The following is a 19381-nucleotide window of genomic DNA, read 5'->3' on the forward strand; positions in this document are numbered from 1 at the left end:
GTCACCAGACTAAGTGAATAATGTCCCTATGAAAACCAACCAGTCACCAGACTAAGTGAATAATGTCCCTATAAAACCAACCAGTCACCAGACTAAGTGAATAATGTCCCTATAAAACCAACCAGTCACCAGACTAAGTGAATAATGTCCCTATAAAACCAACCAGTCACCAGACTAAGTGAATAATGTCCCTTATAAAACCAACCAGTCACCAGACTAAGTGAATAATGTCCCTATAAAACCAACCAGTCACCAGACTAAGTGAATAATGTCCTTATAAAACCAACCAGTCACCAGACTAAGTGAATAATGTCCCTATAAAACCAACCAGTCACCAGACTAAGTGAATAATGTCCCTATAAAACCAACCAGTCACCAGACTAAGTGAATAACATGAAACCAACCAGTCACCAGACTAAGTGAATAATGTCCCTATAAAACCAACCAGTCACCAGACTAAGTGAATAATGTCCCTATAAAACCAACCAGTCACCAGACTAAGTGAATAATGTCCTATAAAACCAACCAGTCACCAGAATAATGTCCTTATAAAACCAACCAGTCACCAGACTAAGTGAATAATGTCCCTATAAAACCAACCAGTCACCAGACTAAGTGAATAATGTCCCTATAAAACCAACCAGTCACCAGACTAAGTGAATAATGTCCCTATAAAACCAACCAGTCACCAGACTAAGTGAATAATGTCCCTATAAAACCAACCAGTCACCAGACTAAGTGAATAATGTCCCTATAAAACCAACCAGTCACCAGACTAAGTGAATAACATGAAACCAACCAGTCACCAGACTAAGTGAATAATGTCCCTATAAAACCAACCAGTCACCAGACTAAGTGAATAATGTCCCTATAAAACCAACCAGTCACCAGACTAAGTGAATAATGTCCCTATAAAACCAACCAGTCACCAGACTAAGTGAATAATGTCCTTATAAAACCAACCAGTCACCAGACTAAGTGAATAATGTCCCTATAAAACCAACCAGTCACCAGACTAAGTGAATAATGTCCCTATAAAACCAACCAGTCACCAGACTAAGTGAATAAATGTCCAGACTAAGTGAATAATGTCCCTATAAAACCAACCAGTCACCAGACTAAGTGAATAATGTCCTATAAAACCAACCAGTCACCAGACTAAGTGAATAATGTCCCTATAAAACCAACCAGTCACCAGACTAAGTGAATAATGTCCCTATAAAACCAACCAGTCACCAGACTAAGTGAATAATGTCCTTATAAAACCAACCAGTCACCAGACTAAGTGAATAATGTCCTATAAAACCAACCAGTCACCAGACTAAGTGAATAATGTCCCTATAAAACCAACCAGTCACCAGACTAAGTGAATAATGTCCCTATAAAACCAACCAGTCACCAGACTAAGTGAATAATGTCCCTATAAAACCAACCAGTCACCAGACTAAGTGAATAATGTCCCTATAAAACCAACCAGTCACCAGACTAAGTGAATAATGTCCCTATAAAACCAACCAGTCACCAGACTAAGTGAATAATGTCCCTATAAAACCAACCAGTCACCAGACTAAGTGAATAATGTCCCTATAAAACCAACCAGTCACCAGACTAAGTGAATAATGTCCCTATAAAACCAACCAGTCACCAGACTAAGTGAATAACATGAAACCAACCAGTCACCAGACTAAGTGAATAATGTCCCTATAAAACCAACCAGTCACCAGACTAAGTGAATAATGTCCCTATAAAACCAACCAGTCACCAGACTAAGTGAATAATGTCCCTATAAAACCAACCAGTCACCAGACTAAGTGAATAATGTCCCTATAAAACCAACTAAGTGAATAATGTCCCTATAAAAGTAACCAAGTCACCAGACTAAGTGAATAATGTCCCTATAAAACCAACCAGTCACCAGACCATAAAACCAACCAGTCACCAGACTAAGTGAATAATGTCCCTATAAAACCAACCAGTCACCAGACTAAGTGAATAATGTCCCTATAAAACCAACCAGTCACCAGACTAAGTGAATAATGTCCCTATGAATAATGTCACCAGACTAAGTGAATAAAACCAACCAGTCACCAGACTAAGTGAATAATGTCCCTATAAAACCAACCAGTCACCAGACTAAGTGAATAATGTCCCTATAAAACCAACCAGTCACCAGACTAAGTGAATAATGTCCCTATAAAACCAACCAGTCACCAGACTAAGTGAATAATGTCCCTATAAAACCAACCAGTCACCAGACTAAGTGAATAATGTCCCTATAAAAAACCAGTCACCAGTCACCAGACTAAGTGAATAATGTCCCTATAAAACCAACCAGTCACCAGACTAAGTGAATAATGTCCCTATAAAACCAACCAGTCACCAGACTAAGTGAATAATGTCCCTATAAAACCAACCAGTCACCAGACTAAGTGAATAATGTCCCTATAAAACCAACCAGTCACCAGACTAAGTGAATAATGTCCCTATAAAACCAACCAGTCACCAGACTAAGTGAATAATGTCCCTATAAAACCAACCAGTCACCAGACTAAGTGAATAATGTCCCTATAAAACCAACCAGTCACCAGACTAAGTGAATAATGTCCCTATAAAACCAACCAGTCACCAGACTAAGTGAATAACATAAAACCAACCAGTCACCAGACTAAGTGAATAATGTCCCTATAAAACCAACCAGTCACCAGACTAAGTGAATAATGTCCCTATAAAACCAACCCAGTCACCAGACTAAGTGAATAATGTCCCTATAAAACCAACCAGTCACCAGACTAAGTGAATAATGTCCCTATAAAACCAACCAGTCACCAGACTAAGTGAATAATGTCCCTATAAAACCAACCAGTCACCAGACTAAGTGAATAATGTCCCTATAAAACCAACCAGTCACCAGACTAAGTGAATAATGTCCCTATAAAACCAACCAGTCACCAGACTAAGTGAATAATGTCCCTATAAAACCAACCAGTCACCAGACTAAGTGAATAATGTCCCTATAAAACCAACCAGTCACCAGACTAAGTGAATAATGTCCCTATAAAACCAACCAGTCACCAGACTAAGTGAATAATGTCCCTATAAAACCAACCAGTCACCAGACTAAGTGAATAATGTCCCTATAAAACCAACCAGTCACCAGACTAAGTGAATAATGTCCCTATAAAACCAACCAGTCACCAGACTAAGTGAATAATGTCCCTATAAAACCAACCAGTCACCAGACTAAGTGAATAATGTCCCTATAAAACCAACCAGTCACCAGACTAAGTGAATAATGTCCCTATAAAACCAACCAGTCACCAGACTAAGTGAATAACATGAAACCAACCAGTCACCAGACTAAGTGAATAATGTCCCTATAAAACCAACCAGTCACCAGACTAAGTGAATAATGTCCCTATAAAACCAACCAGTCACCAGACTAAGTGAATAATGTCCCTATAAAACCAACCAGTCACCAGACTAAGTGAATAATGTCCCTATAAAACCAACCAGTCACCAGACTAAGTGAATAATGTCCCTATAAAACCAACCAGTCACCAGACTAAGTGAATAATGTCCCTATAAAACCAACCAGTCACCAGACTAAGTGAATAATGTCCCTATAAAACCAACCAGTCACCAGACTAAGTGAATAATGTCCCTATAAAACCAACCAGTCACCAGACTAAGTGAATAATGTCCCTATAAAACCAACCAGTCACCAGACTATGAATAATGTCCCTATAAAACCAACCAGTCACCAGACTAAGTGAATAATGTCCCTATAAAACCAACCAGTCACCAGACTAAGTGAATAATGTCCCTATGAAACCAACCAGTCACCAGACTAAGTGAATAATGTCCCTATGAAACCAACCAGTCACCAGACTAAGTGAATAATGTCCCTATAAAACCAACCAGTCACCAGACTAAGTGAATAATGTCCCTATAAAACCAACCAGTCACCAGACTAAGTGAATAATGTCCCTATAAAACCAGCCAGTCACCAGACTAAGTGAATAATGTCCCTATAAAACCAACCAGTCACCAGACTAAGTGAATAATGTCCCTATAAAACCAGCCAGTCACCAGACTAAGTGAATAATGTCCCTATAAAACCAACCAGTCACCAGACTAAGTGAATAATGTCCTTATAAAACCAACCAGTCACCAGACTAAGTGAATAATGTCCCTATAAACTGATGAAGAAGGAAGAAACACATGTTTCTCAGAAAGAGAGACAGAGTTGTAACACTGATCTGAGGTTTAATGACCGAACCAACTGCTACCACTCCATCACCCAGGAATGTACTGCACACACACACACACACACACACACACACGGTACATACCACTCAACAACAGCATGCCCAGAACATTCTCAGAATAGACCATTGTGGGCAGCGAGCGCCAGTAGCCAGAAGAGGTTGTCCAGACTGTTAACCAGGGAGAGTTAGATCATCCCCAGTAGCCAGAAGAGGTTGTCCAGACTGTTAACCAGGGAGAGTTAGATCATCCCCAGTGGCCAGAAGAGGTTGTCCTGTTAACCAGGGAGAGTTAGATCATCCCCAGTGGCCAGAAGAGGTTGTCAGACTGTTAACCAGGGAGAGTTAGATCATCCCCAGTGGCCAGAAGAGGTTGTCCAGACTGTTAACCAGAGAGAGTTAGCTCATCCCAGTGGCCAGAAGAGACTGTCCTGTTAACCAGGGGAGAGTTAGATCATCCCCAGTGGTCAGAAGAGACTGTCCTGTTAACCAGGAGAGTTAGCTCATCCCCAGTGGTCAGAAGAGACTGTCCTGTTAACCAGGGAGAGTTAGCTCATCCCCAGTGGTCAGAAGAGACTGTCCTGTTAACCGGAGAGAGTTAGATCATCCCCAGTGGTCAGAAGAGACTGTCCTGTTAACCAGGAGAGTTAGCTCATCCCCAGTGGTCAGAAGAGACTGTCCTGTTAACCAGAGAGAGTTAGATCATCCCCAGTGGCCAGAAGAGACTGTCCTGTTAACCAGAGAGAGTTAGATCATCCCCAGTGGTCAGAAGAGACTGTCCTGTTAACCAGGGAGAGTTAGATCATCCCCAGTCAGTCCTGGGACATATGAGCATGACTGGGTCCCAAACGGGCCCCTATTGTTGTTCTGAGAAATGAAGGCTATTTATTCCATGTGAGACATTGCCAAGAAACTGAAGGTCTGGTACAACGCTGTGTACTACTCCCTTCACAGCACAGGAACCATTATCCCTGTGGAAGGCTTTCGACACCCTGTAGAGTCCGTGGCCCTGGGGGTGCAACTCAATATTAGGAAGGTGTTCCTGATGTGTGGTATACTCAGGGTAGACTACTTTAGAATGTGTGGTATACTCAGGGTATACTACAGTATAATGGTATCCTCAGGGTAGACTACAGTATAAAGTAGTGGTAGACTACAGTATAATGTGTGGTATACTCAGGGTAGACTACAGTATAAGTGTGGTATACTACAGTATAATGTGTGGTATACTCAGGGTAGACTACAGTATAAGTAGTGGTACACTACAGTATAATGTCAACATATACTCAGGGTAACTAGTATAACTAGATTGGCTATTCAATAGTAGACTTCAGTGAGTAGTGTACACTAGACTGACTACTTCCACATAGACTACAGTATAGTGTGACTGGCTCACTTCAACAGTAGACTACAGTATAGTGTACACTAGACTGGCTCACTTCAACATAGACTACAGTGAATAGTGTACACTAGACTGGCTCACTTCAATAGTAGATTTCAGTGAGTAGTGTACACAGACTGACTCACTTCCACATAGACTACAGTGAGTAGTGTACACTAGACTGGCTCACTTCAACAGTAGATTACAGTGAATAGTGTACACTAGACTGGCTCACTTCAATAGTAGACTTCAGTAGTAGTGTACACTAGACTGACTCATTTCCACATAGACTACAGTGAGTAGTGTACACTCAGACTGGCTCACTTCAACATAGACTTCAGTGAGTAGTGTACACTAGACTGGCTCCCTTCAACATAGACTACAGTGAGTAGTGTACACTAGACTGGCTCACTTTCACATAGACTACAGTGAGTAGTGTACACTAGACTGGCTCACTTCAACAGTAGACTACAGTGAGTAGTGTACACTAGACTGGCTCACTTCAACATAGACTACAGTGTAATAATGTTTGGTACTCAGTGTATATGTGATCATATACCAATGTAAGCAAGGTTTAAAGGATTATGTTTTAATCAAATATCTGTTTGGGCTTCTTATCGTCTTATTTCACGTTCCGTCCCCTGACCATCGTCCCCCTGACCGCCAGCCCCTGACCGTCAGCTCAAGACAAAATCGTCCCACTGCTGAATCCAGTTGATGATCACTACCCTACAGTGCTTTACTTTAGACCAGAGTCCTCTGGGTCCATCTAGTGGAGACATCCTGTCACTGCACCCTGTTAGAGGGAGTCCTAGTGGGTCCATCTAGTGGAGACATCCTGCCACTGCACCCTGTTAGGAGGGAGTCCTCTGGGTCCATCTAGTGGAGACATCCTGCCACTGCACCCTGTTAGGAGGGAGTCCTCTGGGTCCATCTAGTGGAGACATCCTGTGCACCCTGTTAGGAGGGAGTCCTCTGGGTCCATCTAGTGGAGACATCCTGCCATTGCACCCTGTTAGACCTCTCTAACATTAGGACCTGTCCATCAGCTGATTGTTCTCTGTGTTTGTTGTGCTCCAGGTGTATAAAGTATGTGGTCGTCCCAGTAGACAGCCTGCCCAGTCAGTCAGCGGCCAGCAGGACGGAGCGTCCATCCCTCTCAAAGCCTTCATCAGAGAAACAGGAAACAGCCTGGCTACCAGGAGGAAGTGAGTACACTGTCTCAGTTCACCACTGCTAACTACTCACTTTATAGTCCTCATTTTCTACTTAGCACTTCTTCAGCACTTTTAGACAGCACTCAAAAGGTTGATCTCTCAGGGTGTTTTTGTTGTTAATTAAGGTTTGCTTAGATGATGATTTTAGCGTTATGAGGCTCTTGAGAGGACTGGGGATGTGGAAGTATACCAGCGTTGGTCCCCCCTGTCTGTCTCAACAGAGAGTTCCTGAACAGTCTGCGTTTGTACCGTACCTTCTACGGTGGCCTGGCGGACCAGCTGTGTGTGAACCAGCTGGCCTCCCCGATGGACTGGCCTGCTGGAACGGAGCCGACGTTGTCAAGAGGTACGTGACCCCCCAGCACCATGGAGCGATTCTGAAGTTCAAAAGGAGTAACTACGAGCCCTACACTGTTCCCATCTAGCATCTCTTTCTGTTTGTCTGTCTCCTCCTCCGTTCCCCTGGGGGACCTGTCCTCTCCCGTTCCCCTGGGGGACCTGTCCTCTCCTCCATCCCCTGGGGGACCTGTCCTCTCCTCCATCCCCTGGGGACCTGTCCTCTCCTCCATCCCCTGGGGGACCTGTCCTCTCCTCCATCCCCTGGGGGACCTGTCCTCTCCTCCATCCCCTGGGGGACCTGTCCTCTCCTCCATCCCCTGGGGGACCTGTCCTCTCCTCCATCCCCTGGGGGACCTGTCCTCCCCCTCCATCCCCTGGGGGACCTGTCCTCTCCTCCATCCCCTGGGGGACCTGTCCTCTCCTCCATCCCCTGGGGGACCTGTCCTCTCCTCCATCCCCTGGGGACCTGTCCTCCTCCCCTCCGTTCCCCTGGGGGACCTGTCCTCCTCCTCCGTTCCCCTGGGGACCTGTCCTCCTCCTCCCGTTCCCCTGGGGGACCTGTCCTCCTCCTCCCGTTCCCTGGGGGACCTGTCCTCCTCCTCCCGTTCCCCTGGGGGACCAGTCCTCCTCCTCCCTTTCCCCTGGGGACCTCTCCTCCTCCTCCTCCCTTTCCCCTGGGGGACCTCTCCTCCTCCCTTTCCCCTGGGGGACCTCCTCCTCCGTTCCCTGGGGACTTGTCCTCCTCCTCCTCCGTTCCCCTGGGGGACCTCTCCTCCTCCTCCCCTGGGGGACCTCTCCTCCTCCTCCGTCCCCTGGGGACCTCTCCTCCTCCGTCCCCTGGGGGACCACCCTCCTCCTCCGTAGGGGGACCTGTCCCCTCCTCCTCCTCCTCCTCCGTCCCCTGGGGGACCTGTCCACTCCTCTGTTAGGGGGGACTTGTCCTCTCCTCCATCCCCCTGAGGGACCTGTCCTTCAGACACGATTCAAATCCCCAGCAGAGTCAACAGTGTTTGATTCAAATCCCCAGCAGAGTCAACAGTGTTGTGTGAATGTCACTCTGCAATGTTTAATTCATTACTGTCTCTCCAGGAGTGTGTTTGCACATTTTTCTCAAATACATTACCCTCAGCAATCTGTCTGTCTGGGACTGTAGTAGCAAACAGGCTGTGTGTGTGTGTGTGTGTGTGTGTGGTGTGTGTGAATCCTGTTGTTATAATTGTATACAACAGCGTCTCTCGTATGTAAAGTAATAGGTGTCTTGACCATGCTGTTTCACTGAATAATCACCAATCTGCTGCCAAACTCAATGCATCTAATATCAATATGTGTGTTCCGTAACCAGGCGCGTAGCCAGGCGCGTAGCCAGGCGCGTAGCGTAGCCAGGCGCGTAGCCAGGCGCGTAGCGTAGCCAGGCGCGTAGCCAGGCGCGTAGCCAGGGAAGCCTGTTATACTGGCCTTATGTTCGAATACGTCTCCAAGATTAAACCTCAAATAAACCCCCCTCTGTCAACCCAGGAAACTCATTACAAACTACCCTTTTCCCTATATAGTGAACTACTACAGAGGGCTCTGGTCTGGAGTAGTGCACTTCACCCTGTTAGGGCTCTGGTCTGGGTCCTTCATAGGGAATAGGGCTCGTGTAGTGCACTTCATAGGGAATAGGGCTCTGGTCTGGGTAGTGCACTTCATAGGGAATAGGGCTCTGGTCTGTAGTAGTGCACTTCATAGGGAATAGGGCTCTGGTCTGTAGTAGTGCACTTCATAGGGAATAGGGCTCTGGTCAAGTAGTGCACTTCATAGGGAATAGGGCTCTGGTCTGTAGTAGTGCACTTCATAGGGAATAGGGCTCTGGTCTGGAGTAGTGCACTTCATAGGAATGGGCTCTGGTCTGGAGTAGTGCACTTCATAGGGAATAGGGCTCTGGTCTGGAGTAGTGCACTTCATAGGGAATAGGGCTCTGGTCCAGTAGTGCACTTCATAGGGAATAGGGCTCAGTCTGGAGTAGTGCACTTCATAGGGAATAGGGCTCTGGTCTGGAGTAGTGCACTTCATAGGGAATAGGGCTCTGGTCTGGAGTAGTGCACTTCATAGGGAATAGGGCTCTGGTCTGGAGTAGTGCACTTCATAGGGAATAGGGCTCTGGTCTGGAGTAGTGCACTTCATAGGGTCCTCATTTTCTGGTCTGGAGTAGTGCACTTCATAGGGAATAGGGCTCTGGTCTTAGTAGCACTTCATAGGAATAGGGCTCTGGTCTGGAGTAGTGCACTTCATAGGGAATAGGGCTCTGGTAGAGTAGTGCACTTCATAGGGAATAGGGCTCTGGTCTGGAGTAGTGCACTTCATAGGGAATAGGGCTCTGGTCTGGAGTAGTGCACTTCATAGGGAATAGGGCTCTGGTCTGGAGTAGTGCACTTCATAGGGAATAGGGCTCTGGTCTGGAGTAGTGCACTTCATAGGGAATAGGGCTCTGGTCTGGAGTAGTGCACTTCATAGGGAATAGGGCTCTGGTCTGGAGTAGTGCACTTCATCCGCCTCGGGAATAGGGCTCTGGTCTGGAGTAGTGCACTTCATAGGGAATAGGGCTCTGGTCTGGAGTAGTGCACTTCATAGGGAATAGGGCTCTGGTCTGGAGTAGTGCACTTCATAGGGAATAGGGCTCTGGTCTGGAGTAGTGCACTTCATAGGGAATAGGGCTCTGGTCTGAAGTAGTGCACTTCATAGGGAATAGGGCTCTGGTCTGGAGTAGTGCACTTCATAGGGAATAGGGCTCTGGTCTGGAGTAGTGCACTTCATAGGGAATAGGGCTCTGGTCTGGAGTAGTGCACTTCATAGGGAATAGCCATTAGACTGGTAGTGGCTGGACTAAACCAGCCGTTAGACTGGTAGTGGCTGGACTAAACCAGCCATTAGACTGGTAGTGGCTGGACTAAACCAGCCATTAGACTGGTAGTGGCTGGACTAAACCAGCCGTTAGACTGGTAGTGGCTGGACTAAACCAGCCGTTAGACTGGTAGTGGCTGGGCTAAACCAGCCGTTAGACTGGTAGTGGCTGGGCTAAACCAGCCGTTAGACTGGTAGTGGCTGGACTAAACCAGCCGTTAGACTGGTAGTGGCTGGGCTAAACCAGCCGTTAGACTGATAGTGGCTGGAATAAACCAGCCGTTAGACTGGTAGTGGCTGGACTAAACCAGCCGTTAGACTGGTAGTGGCTGGACTAAACCAGCCGTTAGACTGGTAGTGGCTGGACTAAACCAGCCGTTAGACTGGTAGTGGCTGGACTAAACCAGCCGTTAGACTGGTAGTGGCTGGACTAAACCAGCCGTTAGACTGGTAGTGGCTGGACTAAACCAGCCGTTAGACTGGTAGTGGCTGGGCTAAACCAGCCGTTAGACTGGTAGTGGCTGGGCTAAACCAGCCGTTAGACTGGTAGTGGCTGGACAAACCAGCCGTTAGACTGGTAGTGGCTTAAACCAGCCGTTAGACTGGTAGTGGCTGGACTAAACCAGCCGTTAGACTGGTAGTGGCTGGACTAAACCAGCCGTTAGACTGGTAGTGGCTGGAATAAACCAGCCGTTAGACTGGAGTACCATGCTGTAATATCTGTTATTGTCCTCTAGAGGGCGTCTTCAGCCTTATCAAAATCAAATCATATTTTATTGGTCACATGCAGATGTTATTGTTATTCTATTGTTCACATGCTGATGTTATTGTTATTCTATTGGTCACATGCTGATGTTATTCTATTGGTCACATGCTGATGTTATTCTATTGGTCACATGCTGATGTTATTCTATTGGTCACATGCTGATGTTATTGTTATTCTATTGGTCACATGCAGATGTTAACGAAATGCTTGTACTTCTAGTTCCGACAGTGCAGTAATATCTAACATGTAATCTAATAATTCCCCAACAACGACCTCATACACACATCTAAAGGGGTGAATGAGAATATGTACATATAAATATATGGATGAGCGATGACAGAGCGGCATAGACAAGGTGCAGTAGATGGTATAAAATACAGTATATACATATGAGTAATATAAGATATGTAAACATTATTAAAGTGACAAGTGATCCATTTATTAAAGTGGCCAATGATTTCAAGTCTGTATGTAGGTAGCAGAGTTAGTGATGACTGTTTAACAGTCTGATGGCCTTGAGATAGAAGCTGTTTTTCAGTCTCTCGGTCCCAGCTTTGATGCACCTGTACTGACCTGGGCAGCAGCAGAGCAGGAGGAGAGAGGTCCCTCTTACCTGACCTCATATCTATCGGAGGGGAGGAGGGGAGGAGGGAGGGTCCTGTCTACCTGACCTCATATCAGAAGGGATGGTCGGAGGGGAGGAGGGAGGGTCCTGTCTACCTGACCTCATATCTATCAGAAGGGAGGGAGGGGAGGAGGGAGGGTCCTGTCTACCTGACCTCATATCTATCAGAAGGGAGGGAGGGGGGAGGAGGGAGGGTCCCGTCTACCTGACCTCATATCAGAAGGGATGGTCGGAGGGGAGGAGGGAGGGTCCAGTCTACCTGACCTCATATCTATCAGAAGGGATGGTCGGAGGGGAGGAGGGAGGGTCCTGTCTACCTGACCTCATATCTATCAGAAAGGGAGGGAGGGGAGGAGGGAGGGTCCAGTCTACCTGACCTCATATCTATCAGAAGGGATGGTCGGAGGGGAGGAGGGAGGGTCCTGTCTACCTGACCTCATATCTATCAGAAGGGAGGGAGGGGAGGAGGGAGGGTCCAGTCTACCTGACCTCATATCTATCAGAAGGGATGGTCGGAGGGGAGGAGGGAGGGTCCTGTCTACCTGACCTCATATCTATCAGAAGGGAGGGGGGGAGGAGGGAGGGTCCTGTCTACCTGACCTCATATCTATCAGAAGGGAGGGAGGGGAGGAGGGAGGGTCCTGTCTACCTGACCTCATATCTATCAGAATGGATGGTCGGAGGGGAGGAGAGAGGTCCCTCTTACCTGACCTCATATCTATCAGAAGGGATGGTCGGAGGGGAGGAGGGAGGGTCCTGTCTACCTGACCTCATATCTATCAGAAGGGATGGTCGGAGGGGAGGAGGGAGGGTCCTGTCTACCTGACCTCATATCTATCAGAATGGATGGTCGGAGGAGGAGAGAGGTCCCTCTTACCTGACCTCATATCTATCAGAAGGGATGGTCGGAGGGGAGGAGGGAGGGTCCTGTCTACCTGACCTCATATCTATCAGAAGGGATGGTCGGAGGGGAGGAGGGAGGGTCCTGTCTACCTGACCTCATATCTATCAGAAGGGATGGTCGGAGGGGAGGAGGGAGGGTCCTGTCTACCTGACCTCATATCTATCAGAAGGGATGGAGGGTCCTGTCTACCTGACCTCATATCAGAAGGGATGGTCGGAGGGGAGGAGGGAGGGTCCCGTCTACCTGACCTCATATCAGAAGGGATGGTCGGAGGGGAGGAGGGAGGGTCCCGTCTACCTGACCTCATATCAGAAGGGATGGTCGGAGGGGAGGAGGGAGGGTCCCGTCTACCTGACCTCATGTCTATCAGAAGGGATGGTCGGAGGGGAGGAGGGAGGGTCCCGTCTACCTGACCTCATGTCTATCAGAAGGGATGGTCGGAGGGGGAGGAGGGAGGGTCCCGTCTACCTGACCTCATGTCTATCAGAAGGGATGGTCGGAGGGGAGGAGGGAGGGTCCCGTCTACCTGACCTCATGTCTATCAGAAGGGATGGTCGGAGGGGAGGAGGGAGGGTCCCGTCTACCTGACCTCATGTCTATCAGAAGGGATGGTCGGAGGGGAGGAGGGAGGGTCCCGTCTACCTGACCTCATGTCTATCAGAAGGGATGGTCGGAGGGGAGGAGGGAGGGTCCTGTCTACCTGACCTCATATCTATCAGAAGGGATGGTCGGAGGGGAGGAGGGAGGGTCCTGTCTACCTGACCTCATATCTATCAGAAGGGATGGTCGGAGGGGAGGAGGGAGGGTCCTGTCTACCTGACCTCATATCTATCAGAAGGGATGGTCGGAGGGGAGGAGGGAGGGTCCTGTCTACCTGACCTCATATCTATCAGAAGGGATGGTCGGAGGGGAGGAGGGAGGGTCCCGTCTACCTGACCTCATATCAGAAGGGATGGTCGGAGGGGAGGAGGGAGGGTCCTGTCTACCTGACCTCATATCTATCAGAAGGGAGGGAGGGGGGGAGGAGGGAGGGTCCCGTCTACCTGACCTCATATCAGAAGGGATGGTCGGAGGGGAGGAGGGAGGGTTGTCTATTCTCATATCAGAAGGGATGGTCGGAGGGGAGGAGGGAGGGTCCCGTCTACCTGACCTCATATCAGAAGGGATGGTCGGAGGGGAGGAGGGAGGGTCCTGTCTACCTGACCTCATATCTATCAGAAGGGAGGGGAGGAGGGAGGGTCCTGTCTACCTGACCTCATATCTATCAGAAGGGAGGGGAGGAGGAGGGATGGTCCCGTCTACCTGACCTCATGTCTATCAGAAGGGATGGTCGGAGGGGAGGAGGGAGGGTCCTGTCTACCTGACCTCATATCTATCAGAAGGGATGGTCGGAGGGGAGGAGGGAGGGTCCTGTCTACCTGACCTCATATCTATCGGAGGGGAGGAGGGGAGGAGAGAGGGTCCTGTCTACCTGACCTCATATCTATCAGAAGGGGATGGAGGGTCCCGTCTACCTGACCTCATATCTATCAGAAGGGATGGTCGGAGGGGAGGAGGGAGGGTCCTGTCTACCTGACCTCATATCTATCAGAAGGGATGGAGGGTCCCGTCTACCTGACCTCATATCAGAAGGGATGGTCGGAGGGGAGGAGAGGGTCCTGTCTACCTGACCTCATCTATCTATCAGAAGGGAGGGAGGGTCCCGTCTACCTGACCTCATATCAGAAGGGATGGTCGGAGGGGAGGAGAGAGGGTCCTGTCTACCTGACCTCATATCAGAAGGGATGGTCGGAGGGGAGGAGAGGGTCCTGTCTACCTGACCTCATATCTATCAGAAGGGAGGGAGGGTCCCGTCTACCTGACCTCATATCAGAAGGGATGGTCGGAGGAGGAGGGAGGGTCCCGTCTACCTGACCTCATATCAGAAGGGATGGTCGAAGGGGAGGAGGGAGGGTCCCGTCTACCTGACCTCATATCAGAAGGGATGGTCGGAGGGGAGGAGGGAGGGTCCAGTCTACCTGACCTCATATCTATCAGAATGGATGGTCGAGGGGAGGAGGGAGGGTCCCGTCTACCTGACCTCATATCTATCAGAAGGGATGGTCGGAGGGGAGGAGGGAGGGTCCCGTCTACCTGACCTCATGTCTATCAGAAGGGATGGTCGGAGGGGAGGAGGGAGGGTCCCGTCTACCTGACCTCATATCTATCAGAAGGGATGGTCGGAGGGGAGGAGGGAGGGTCCCGTCTACCTGACCTCATATCTATCAGAAGGGATGGTCGGAGGGGAGGAGGGAGGGTCCCGTCTACCTGACCTCATGTCTATCAGAAGGGATGGTCGGAGGGGAGGAGGGAGGGTCCCGTCTACCTGACCTCATATCTATCAGAATGGATGGTCGGAGGGGAGGAGGGAGGGTCCCGTCTACCTGACCTCATGTCTATCAGAAGGGATGGTCGGAGGGGAGGAGGGAGGGTCCCGTCTACCTGACCTCATATCTATCAGAAGGGATGGTCGGAGGGGAGGAGGGAGGGTCCAGTCTACCTGACCTCATGTCTATCAGAAGGGATGGAGGGTCCCGTCTACCTGACCTCATATCAGAAGGGATGGTCGGAGGGGAGGAGGGAGGGTCCCGTCTACCTGACCTCATGTCTATCAGAAGGGATGGTCGGAGGGGAGGAGGGAGGGTCCCGTCTACCTGACCTCATATCTATCAGAAGGGATGGTCGGAGGGGAGGAGGGAGGGTCCTGTCTACCTGACCTCATATCAGAAGGGATGGTCGAAGGGGAGGAGGGAGGGTCCTGTCTACCTGACCTCATATCAGAAGGGAGGGAGGGGAGGAGGGAGGGTCCCGTCTACCTGACCTCATGTCTATCAGAAGGGATGGTCGGAGGGGAGGAGGGAGGGTCCCGTCTACCTGACCTCATATCAGAAGGGATGGTCGGAGGGGAGGAGGGAGGGTCCAGTCTACCTGACCTCATATCTATCAGAATGGATGGTCGGAGGGGAGGAGGGAGGGTCCTGTCTACCTGACCTCATATCAGAAGGGATGGTCGGAGGGGAGGAGGGAGGGTCAGTCTACCTGACCTCATATCAGAAGGGATGGTCGGAGGGGAGGAGGGAGGGTCCAGTCTACCTGACCTCATATCTATCAGAAGGGATGGTCGGAGGGGAGGAGGGAGGGTCCCGTCTACCTGACCTCATATCAGAAGGGATGGTCGGAGGGGAGGAGGGAGGGTCCCGTCTACCTGACCTGACCTCATATCAGAAGGGATGGTCGGAGGGGAGGAGGGAGGGTCCCGTCTACCTGACCTCATATCAGAAGGGATGGTCGGAGGGGAGGAGGGAGGGTCCAGTCTACCTGACCTCATATCTATCAGAATGGATGGTCGGAGGGGAGGAGGGAGGGTCCTGTCTACCTGACCTCATATCAGAAGGGATGGTCGGAGGGGAGGAGGGAGGGTCCAGTCTACCTGACCTCATATCTATCAGAAGGGATGGTCGGAGGGGAGGAGGGAGGGTCCCAGTCTACCTGACCTCATATCTATCAGAATGGATGGTCGGAGGGGAGGAGGGAGGGTCCTGTCTACCTGACCTCATATCAGAAGGGATGGTCGGAGGGGAGGAGGGAGGGTCCCAGTCTACCTGACCTCATATCTATCAGAAGGGATGGTCGGAGGGGAGGAGGGAGGGTCCCGTCTACCTGACCTCATATCAGAAGGGATGGTCGGAGGGGAGGAGGGAGGGTCCCGTCTACCTGACCTCATATCAGAAGGGAGGGAGGGGAGGAGGGAGGGTCCCGTCTACCTGACCTCATATCAGAAGGGATGGTCGGAGGGGAGGAGGGAGGGTCCTGTCTACCTGACCTCATATCAGAAGGGATGGTCGGAGGGGAGGAGGGAGGGTCCTGTCTACCTGACCTCATATCAGAAGGGATGGTCGGAGGGGAGGAGGGAGGGTCCTGTCTACCTGACCTCATATCAGAAGGGATGGTCGGAGGGGAGGAGGGAGGGTCCTGTCTACCTGACCTCATATCAGAAGGGATGGTCGGAGGGGAGGAGGGAGGGTCCTGTCTACCTGACCTCATATCTATCAGAAGGGATGGTCGAAGGGGAGGAGGGAGGGTCCCGTCTACCTGACCTCATATCTATCAGAAGGGATGGTCGGAGGGGAGGAGGGAGGGTCCCATCTACCTGACCTCATGTCTATCAGAAGGGATGGTCGAAGGGGAGGAGGGAGGGTCCCGTCTACCTGACCTCATATCAGAAGGGATGGTCGGAGGGGAGGAGGGAGGGTCCCGTCTACCTGACCTCATATCAGAAGGGATGGTCGGAGGGGAGGAGGGAGGGTCCCATCTACCTGACCTCATATCAGAAGGGATGGTCGGAGGGGAGGAGGGAGGGTCCCATCTACCTGACCTCATATCAGAAGGGATGGCCGGAGGGGAGGAGGGAGGGTCCCATCTACCTGACCTCATATCAGAAGGGATGGCCGGAGGGGAGGAGGGAGGGTCCCATCTACCTGACCTCATATCAGAAGGGATGGCCGGAGGGGAGGAGGGAGGGTCCCATCTACCTGACCTCATATCAGAAGGGATGGCCGGAGGGGAGGAGGGAGGGTCCCATCTACCTGACCTCATATCAGAAGGGATGGTCGGAGGGGAGGAGGGAGGGTCCCGTCTACCTGACCTCATGTCTATCAGAAGGGATGGTCGGAGGGGAGGAGGGAGGGTCCTGTCTACCTGACCTCATATCTATCAGAAGGGACCTGACCTCATGTCTATCAGAAGGGATGGTCGGAGGGGAGGAGGGAGGGTCCCGTCTACCTGACCTCATATCAGAAGGGATGGTCGGAGGGGAGGAGGGAGGGTCCCGTCTACCTGACCTCATATCAGAAGGGATGGTCGGAGGGGAGGAGGGAGGGTCCCGTCTACCTGACCTCATATCAGAAGGGATGGCCGGAGGGGAGGAGGGAGGGTCCCATCTACCTGACCTCATATCAGAAGGGATGGTCGGAGGGGAGGAGGGAGGGTCCTGTCTACCTGACCTCATGTCTATCAGAAGGGAGGGAGGGGAGGAGGGAGGGTCCCGTCTACCTGACCTCATATCAGAAGGGATGGTCGGAGGGGAGGAGGGAGGGTCCCATCTACCTGACCTCATATCAGAAGGGATGGGAGGGGAGGAGGGAGGGTCCCGTCTACCTGACCTCATATCAGAAGGGATGGTCGGAGGGGAGGAGGGAGGGTCCCGTCTACCTGACCTCATATCAGAAGGGATGGTCGGAGGGGAGGAGGGAGGGTCCCGTCTACCTGACCTCATATCTATCAGAAGGGAGGGGAGGAGGGAGGGTCCCGTCTACCTGACCTCATATCTATCAGAAGGGAGGGGAGGAGGGAGGGTCCTGTCTACCTGACCTCATATCTATCAGAAGGGAGGGAGGGGAGGAGGGAGGGTCCCTGTCTACCTGACCTCATATCTATCAGAGGGATGGGGAGGGGAGGAGGGAGGGTCCTGTCTACCTGACCTCATGTCTATCAGAAGGGATGGTTGGAGGGGAGGAGGGAGGGTCCCGTCTACCTGACCTCATATCTATCAGAAGGGATGGTCGGAGGGGAGGAGGGAGGGTCCCGTCTACCTGACCTCATATCAGAAGGGATGGTCGGAGGGGAGGAGGGAGGGTCCTGTCTACCTGACCTCATATCTATCAGAAGGGATGGTCGGAGGGGAGGAGGGAGGGTCCCGTCTACCTGACCTCATATCTATCAGAAGGGATGGTCGGAGGGGAGGAGGGAGGGTCCTGTCTACCTGACCTCATATCTATCAGAAGGGAGGGAGGGAGGAGGGGAGGAGGGAGGGTCCCGTCTACCTGACCTCATATCAGAAGGGACGGTCGGGGGGAGGAGGGAGGGTCCTGTCTACCTGACCTCATATCTATCAGAAGGGAGGGAGGGAGGAGGGGAGGAGGGAGGGTCCCGTCTACCTGACATCATATCTATCAAAAGGGATGGTCGGAGGGGAGGAGGGAGGGGAGGAGGGAGGGTCCCGTCTAGATATTTATATGGGCTGTACCCAGTGTTGTACCCAGTGTTGTGCCCAGTGTTGTGCCCAGTGTTGTGCCCGGTGTTGTGCCCGGTGCTGTACTCAGTGTTGTACTCAGTGTTGTGCCCGGTGTTGTGCCCGGTGCTGTACTCAGTGTTGTGTGCCCAGTGTTGTGCCCAGTGTTGTGCCCAGTGTTGTGCCCAGTGTTGTGCCCAGTGTTGTGCCCAGTGTTGTGCCCAGTGTTGTTCCCAGTGTTGTGCCCAGTGTTGTGCCCAGTGTTGTGCCCGGTGTTGTGCCCGGTGTTGTTGTTGCCCAGTGTTGTGCCCGGTGTTGTGCGGTGTTGTGCCCGGTGTTGTGCCCGGTGTTGTGCCCGGTGTTGTTCCCGGTGCTGTACTCAGTGTTGTACTCTGCTATATCTCTGTCTGTATAGTGTTCTACTGTTCCCCTCTGTTCTGTCTGTATAGTGTTCTACTGTTCCCTGTCTGTCTGTATAGTGTTCTACTGTTTCTCCCTCTGTCTGTATAGTGTTCTACTGTTCTCCCTCTGTCTGTATAGTGTTCTACTGTTCTCCCTCTGTCTGTATAGTGTTCTACTGTTCCCCCTCTGTCTGTATAGTGTTCTACTGTTTTCCCTCTGTCTGTATAGTGTTCTACTGTTCCCCTTCTGTTCTGTCTGTATAGTGTGTTCCCTCTCTTCTGTATACTACTGTTCTCCCTCTGTCTGTATAGTGTTCTACTGTTCCCCTTCTGTTCTGTCTGTATAGTGTTCTACTGTTCCCTCTCTGTCTGTATAGTGTTCTACTGTTTCCCTCTCTGTCTGTATAGTGTTCTACTGTTCCCCCTCTGTCTGTATAGTGTTCTACTGTTCTGTTCCCTCTGTCTGTATAGTGTTCTACTGTTCCCCTTCTGTTCTGTCTGTATAGTGTTCTACTGTTCCCTCTCTGTATGTATAGTGTTCTACTGTTCCCTCT

The 19381-nt window shown here is 50.7% G+C and overlaps 1 protein-coding gene across 1 annotated transcript in view; it reads left to right on the forward strand.

Annotated features, from left to right (window-relative positions):
* LOC121845651 (glypican-5-like) overlaps positions 1-19381 on the forward strand; it is a gene marked incomplete at its 3' end in the record, with an annotated part of 171288 nt that overhangs the window by 49133 nt on the left and 102774 nt on the right. The window contains 3 exon segments of the mRNA XM_042317296.1: positions 6727-6854; positions 7085-7164; positions 7167-7209. Coding sequence (XP_042173230.1) covers positions 6727-6854; positions 7085-7164; positions 7167-7209 — 251 coding nt within the window.

Source organism: Oncorhynchus tshawytscha, unplaced genomic scaffold, assembly GCF_018296145.1.
Source record: "Oncorhynchus tshawytscha isolate Ot180627B unplaced genomic scaffold, Otsh_v2.0 Un_contig_1213_pilon_pilon, whole genome shotgun sequence".
Lineage (NCBI taxonomy): Eukaryota > Metazoa > Chordata > Actinopteri > Salmoniformes > Salmonidae > Oncorhynchus > Oncorhynchus tshawytscha.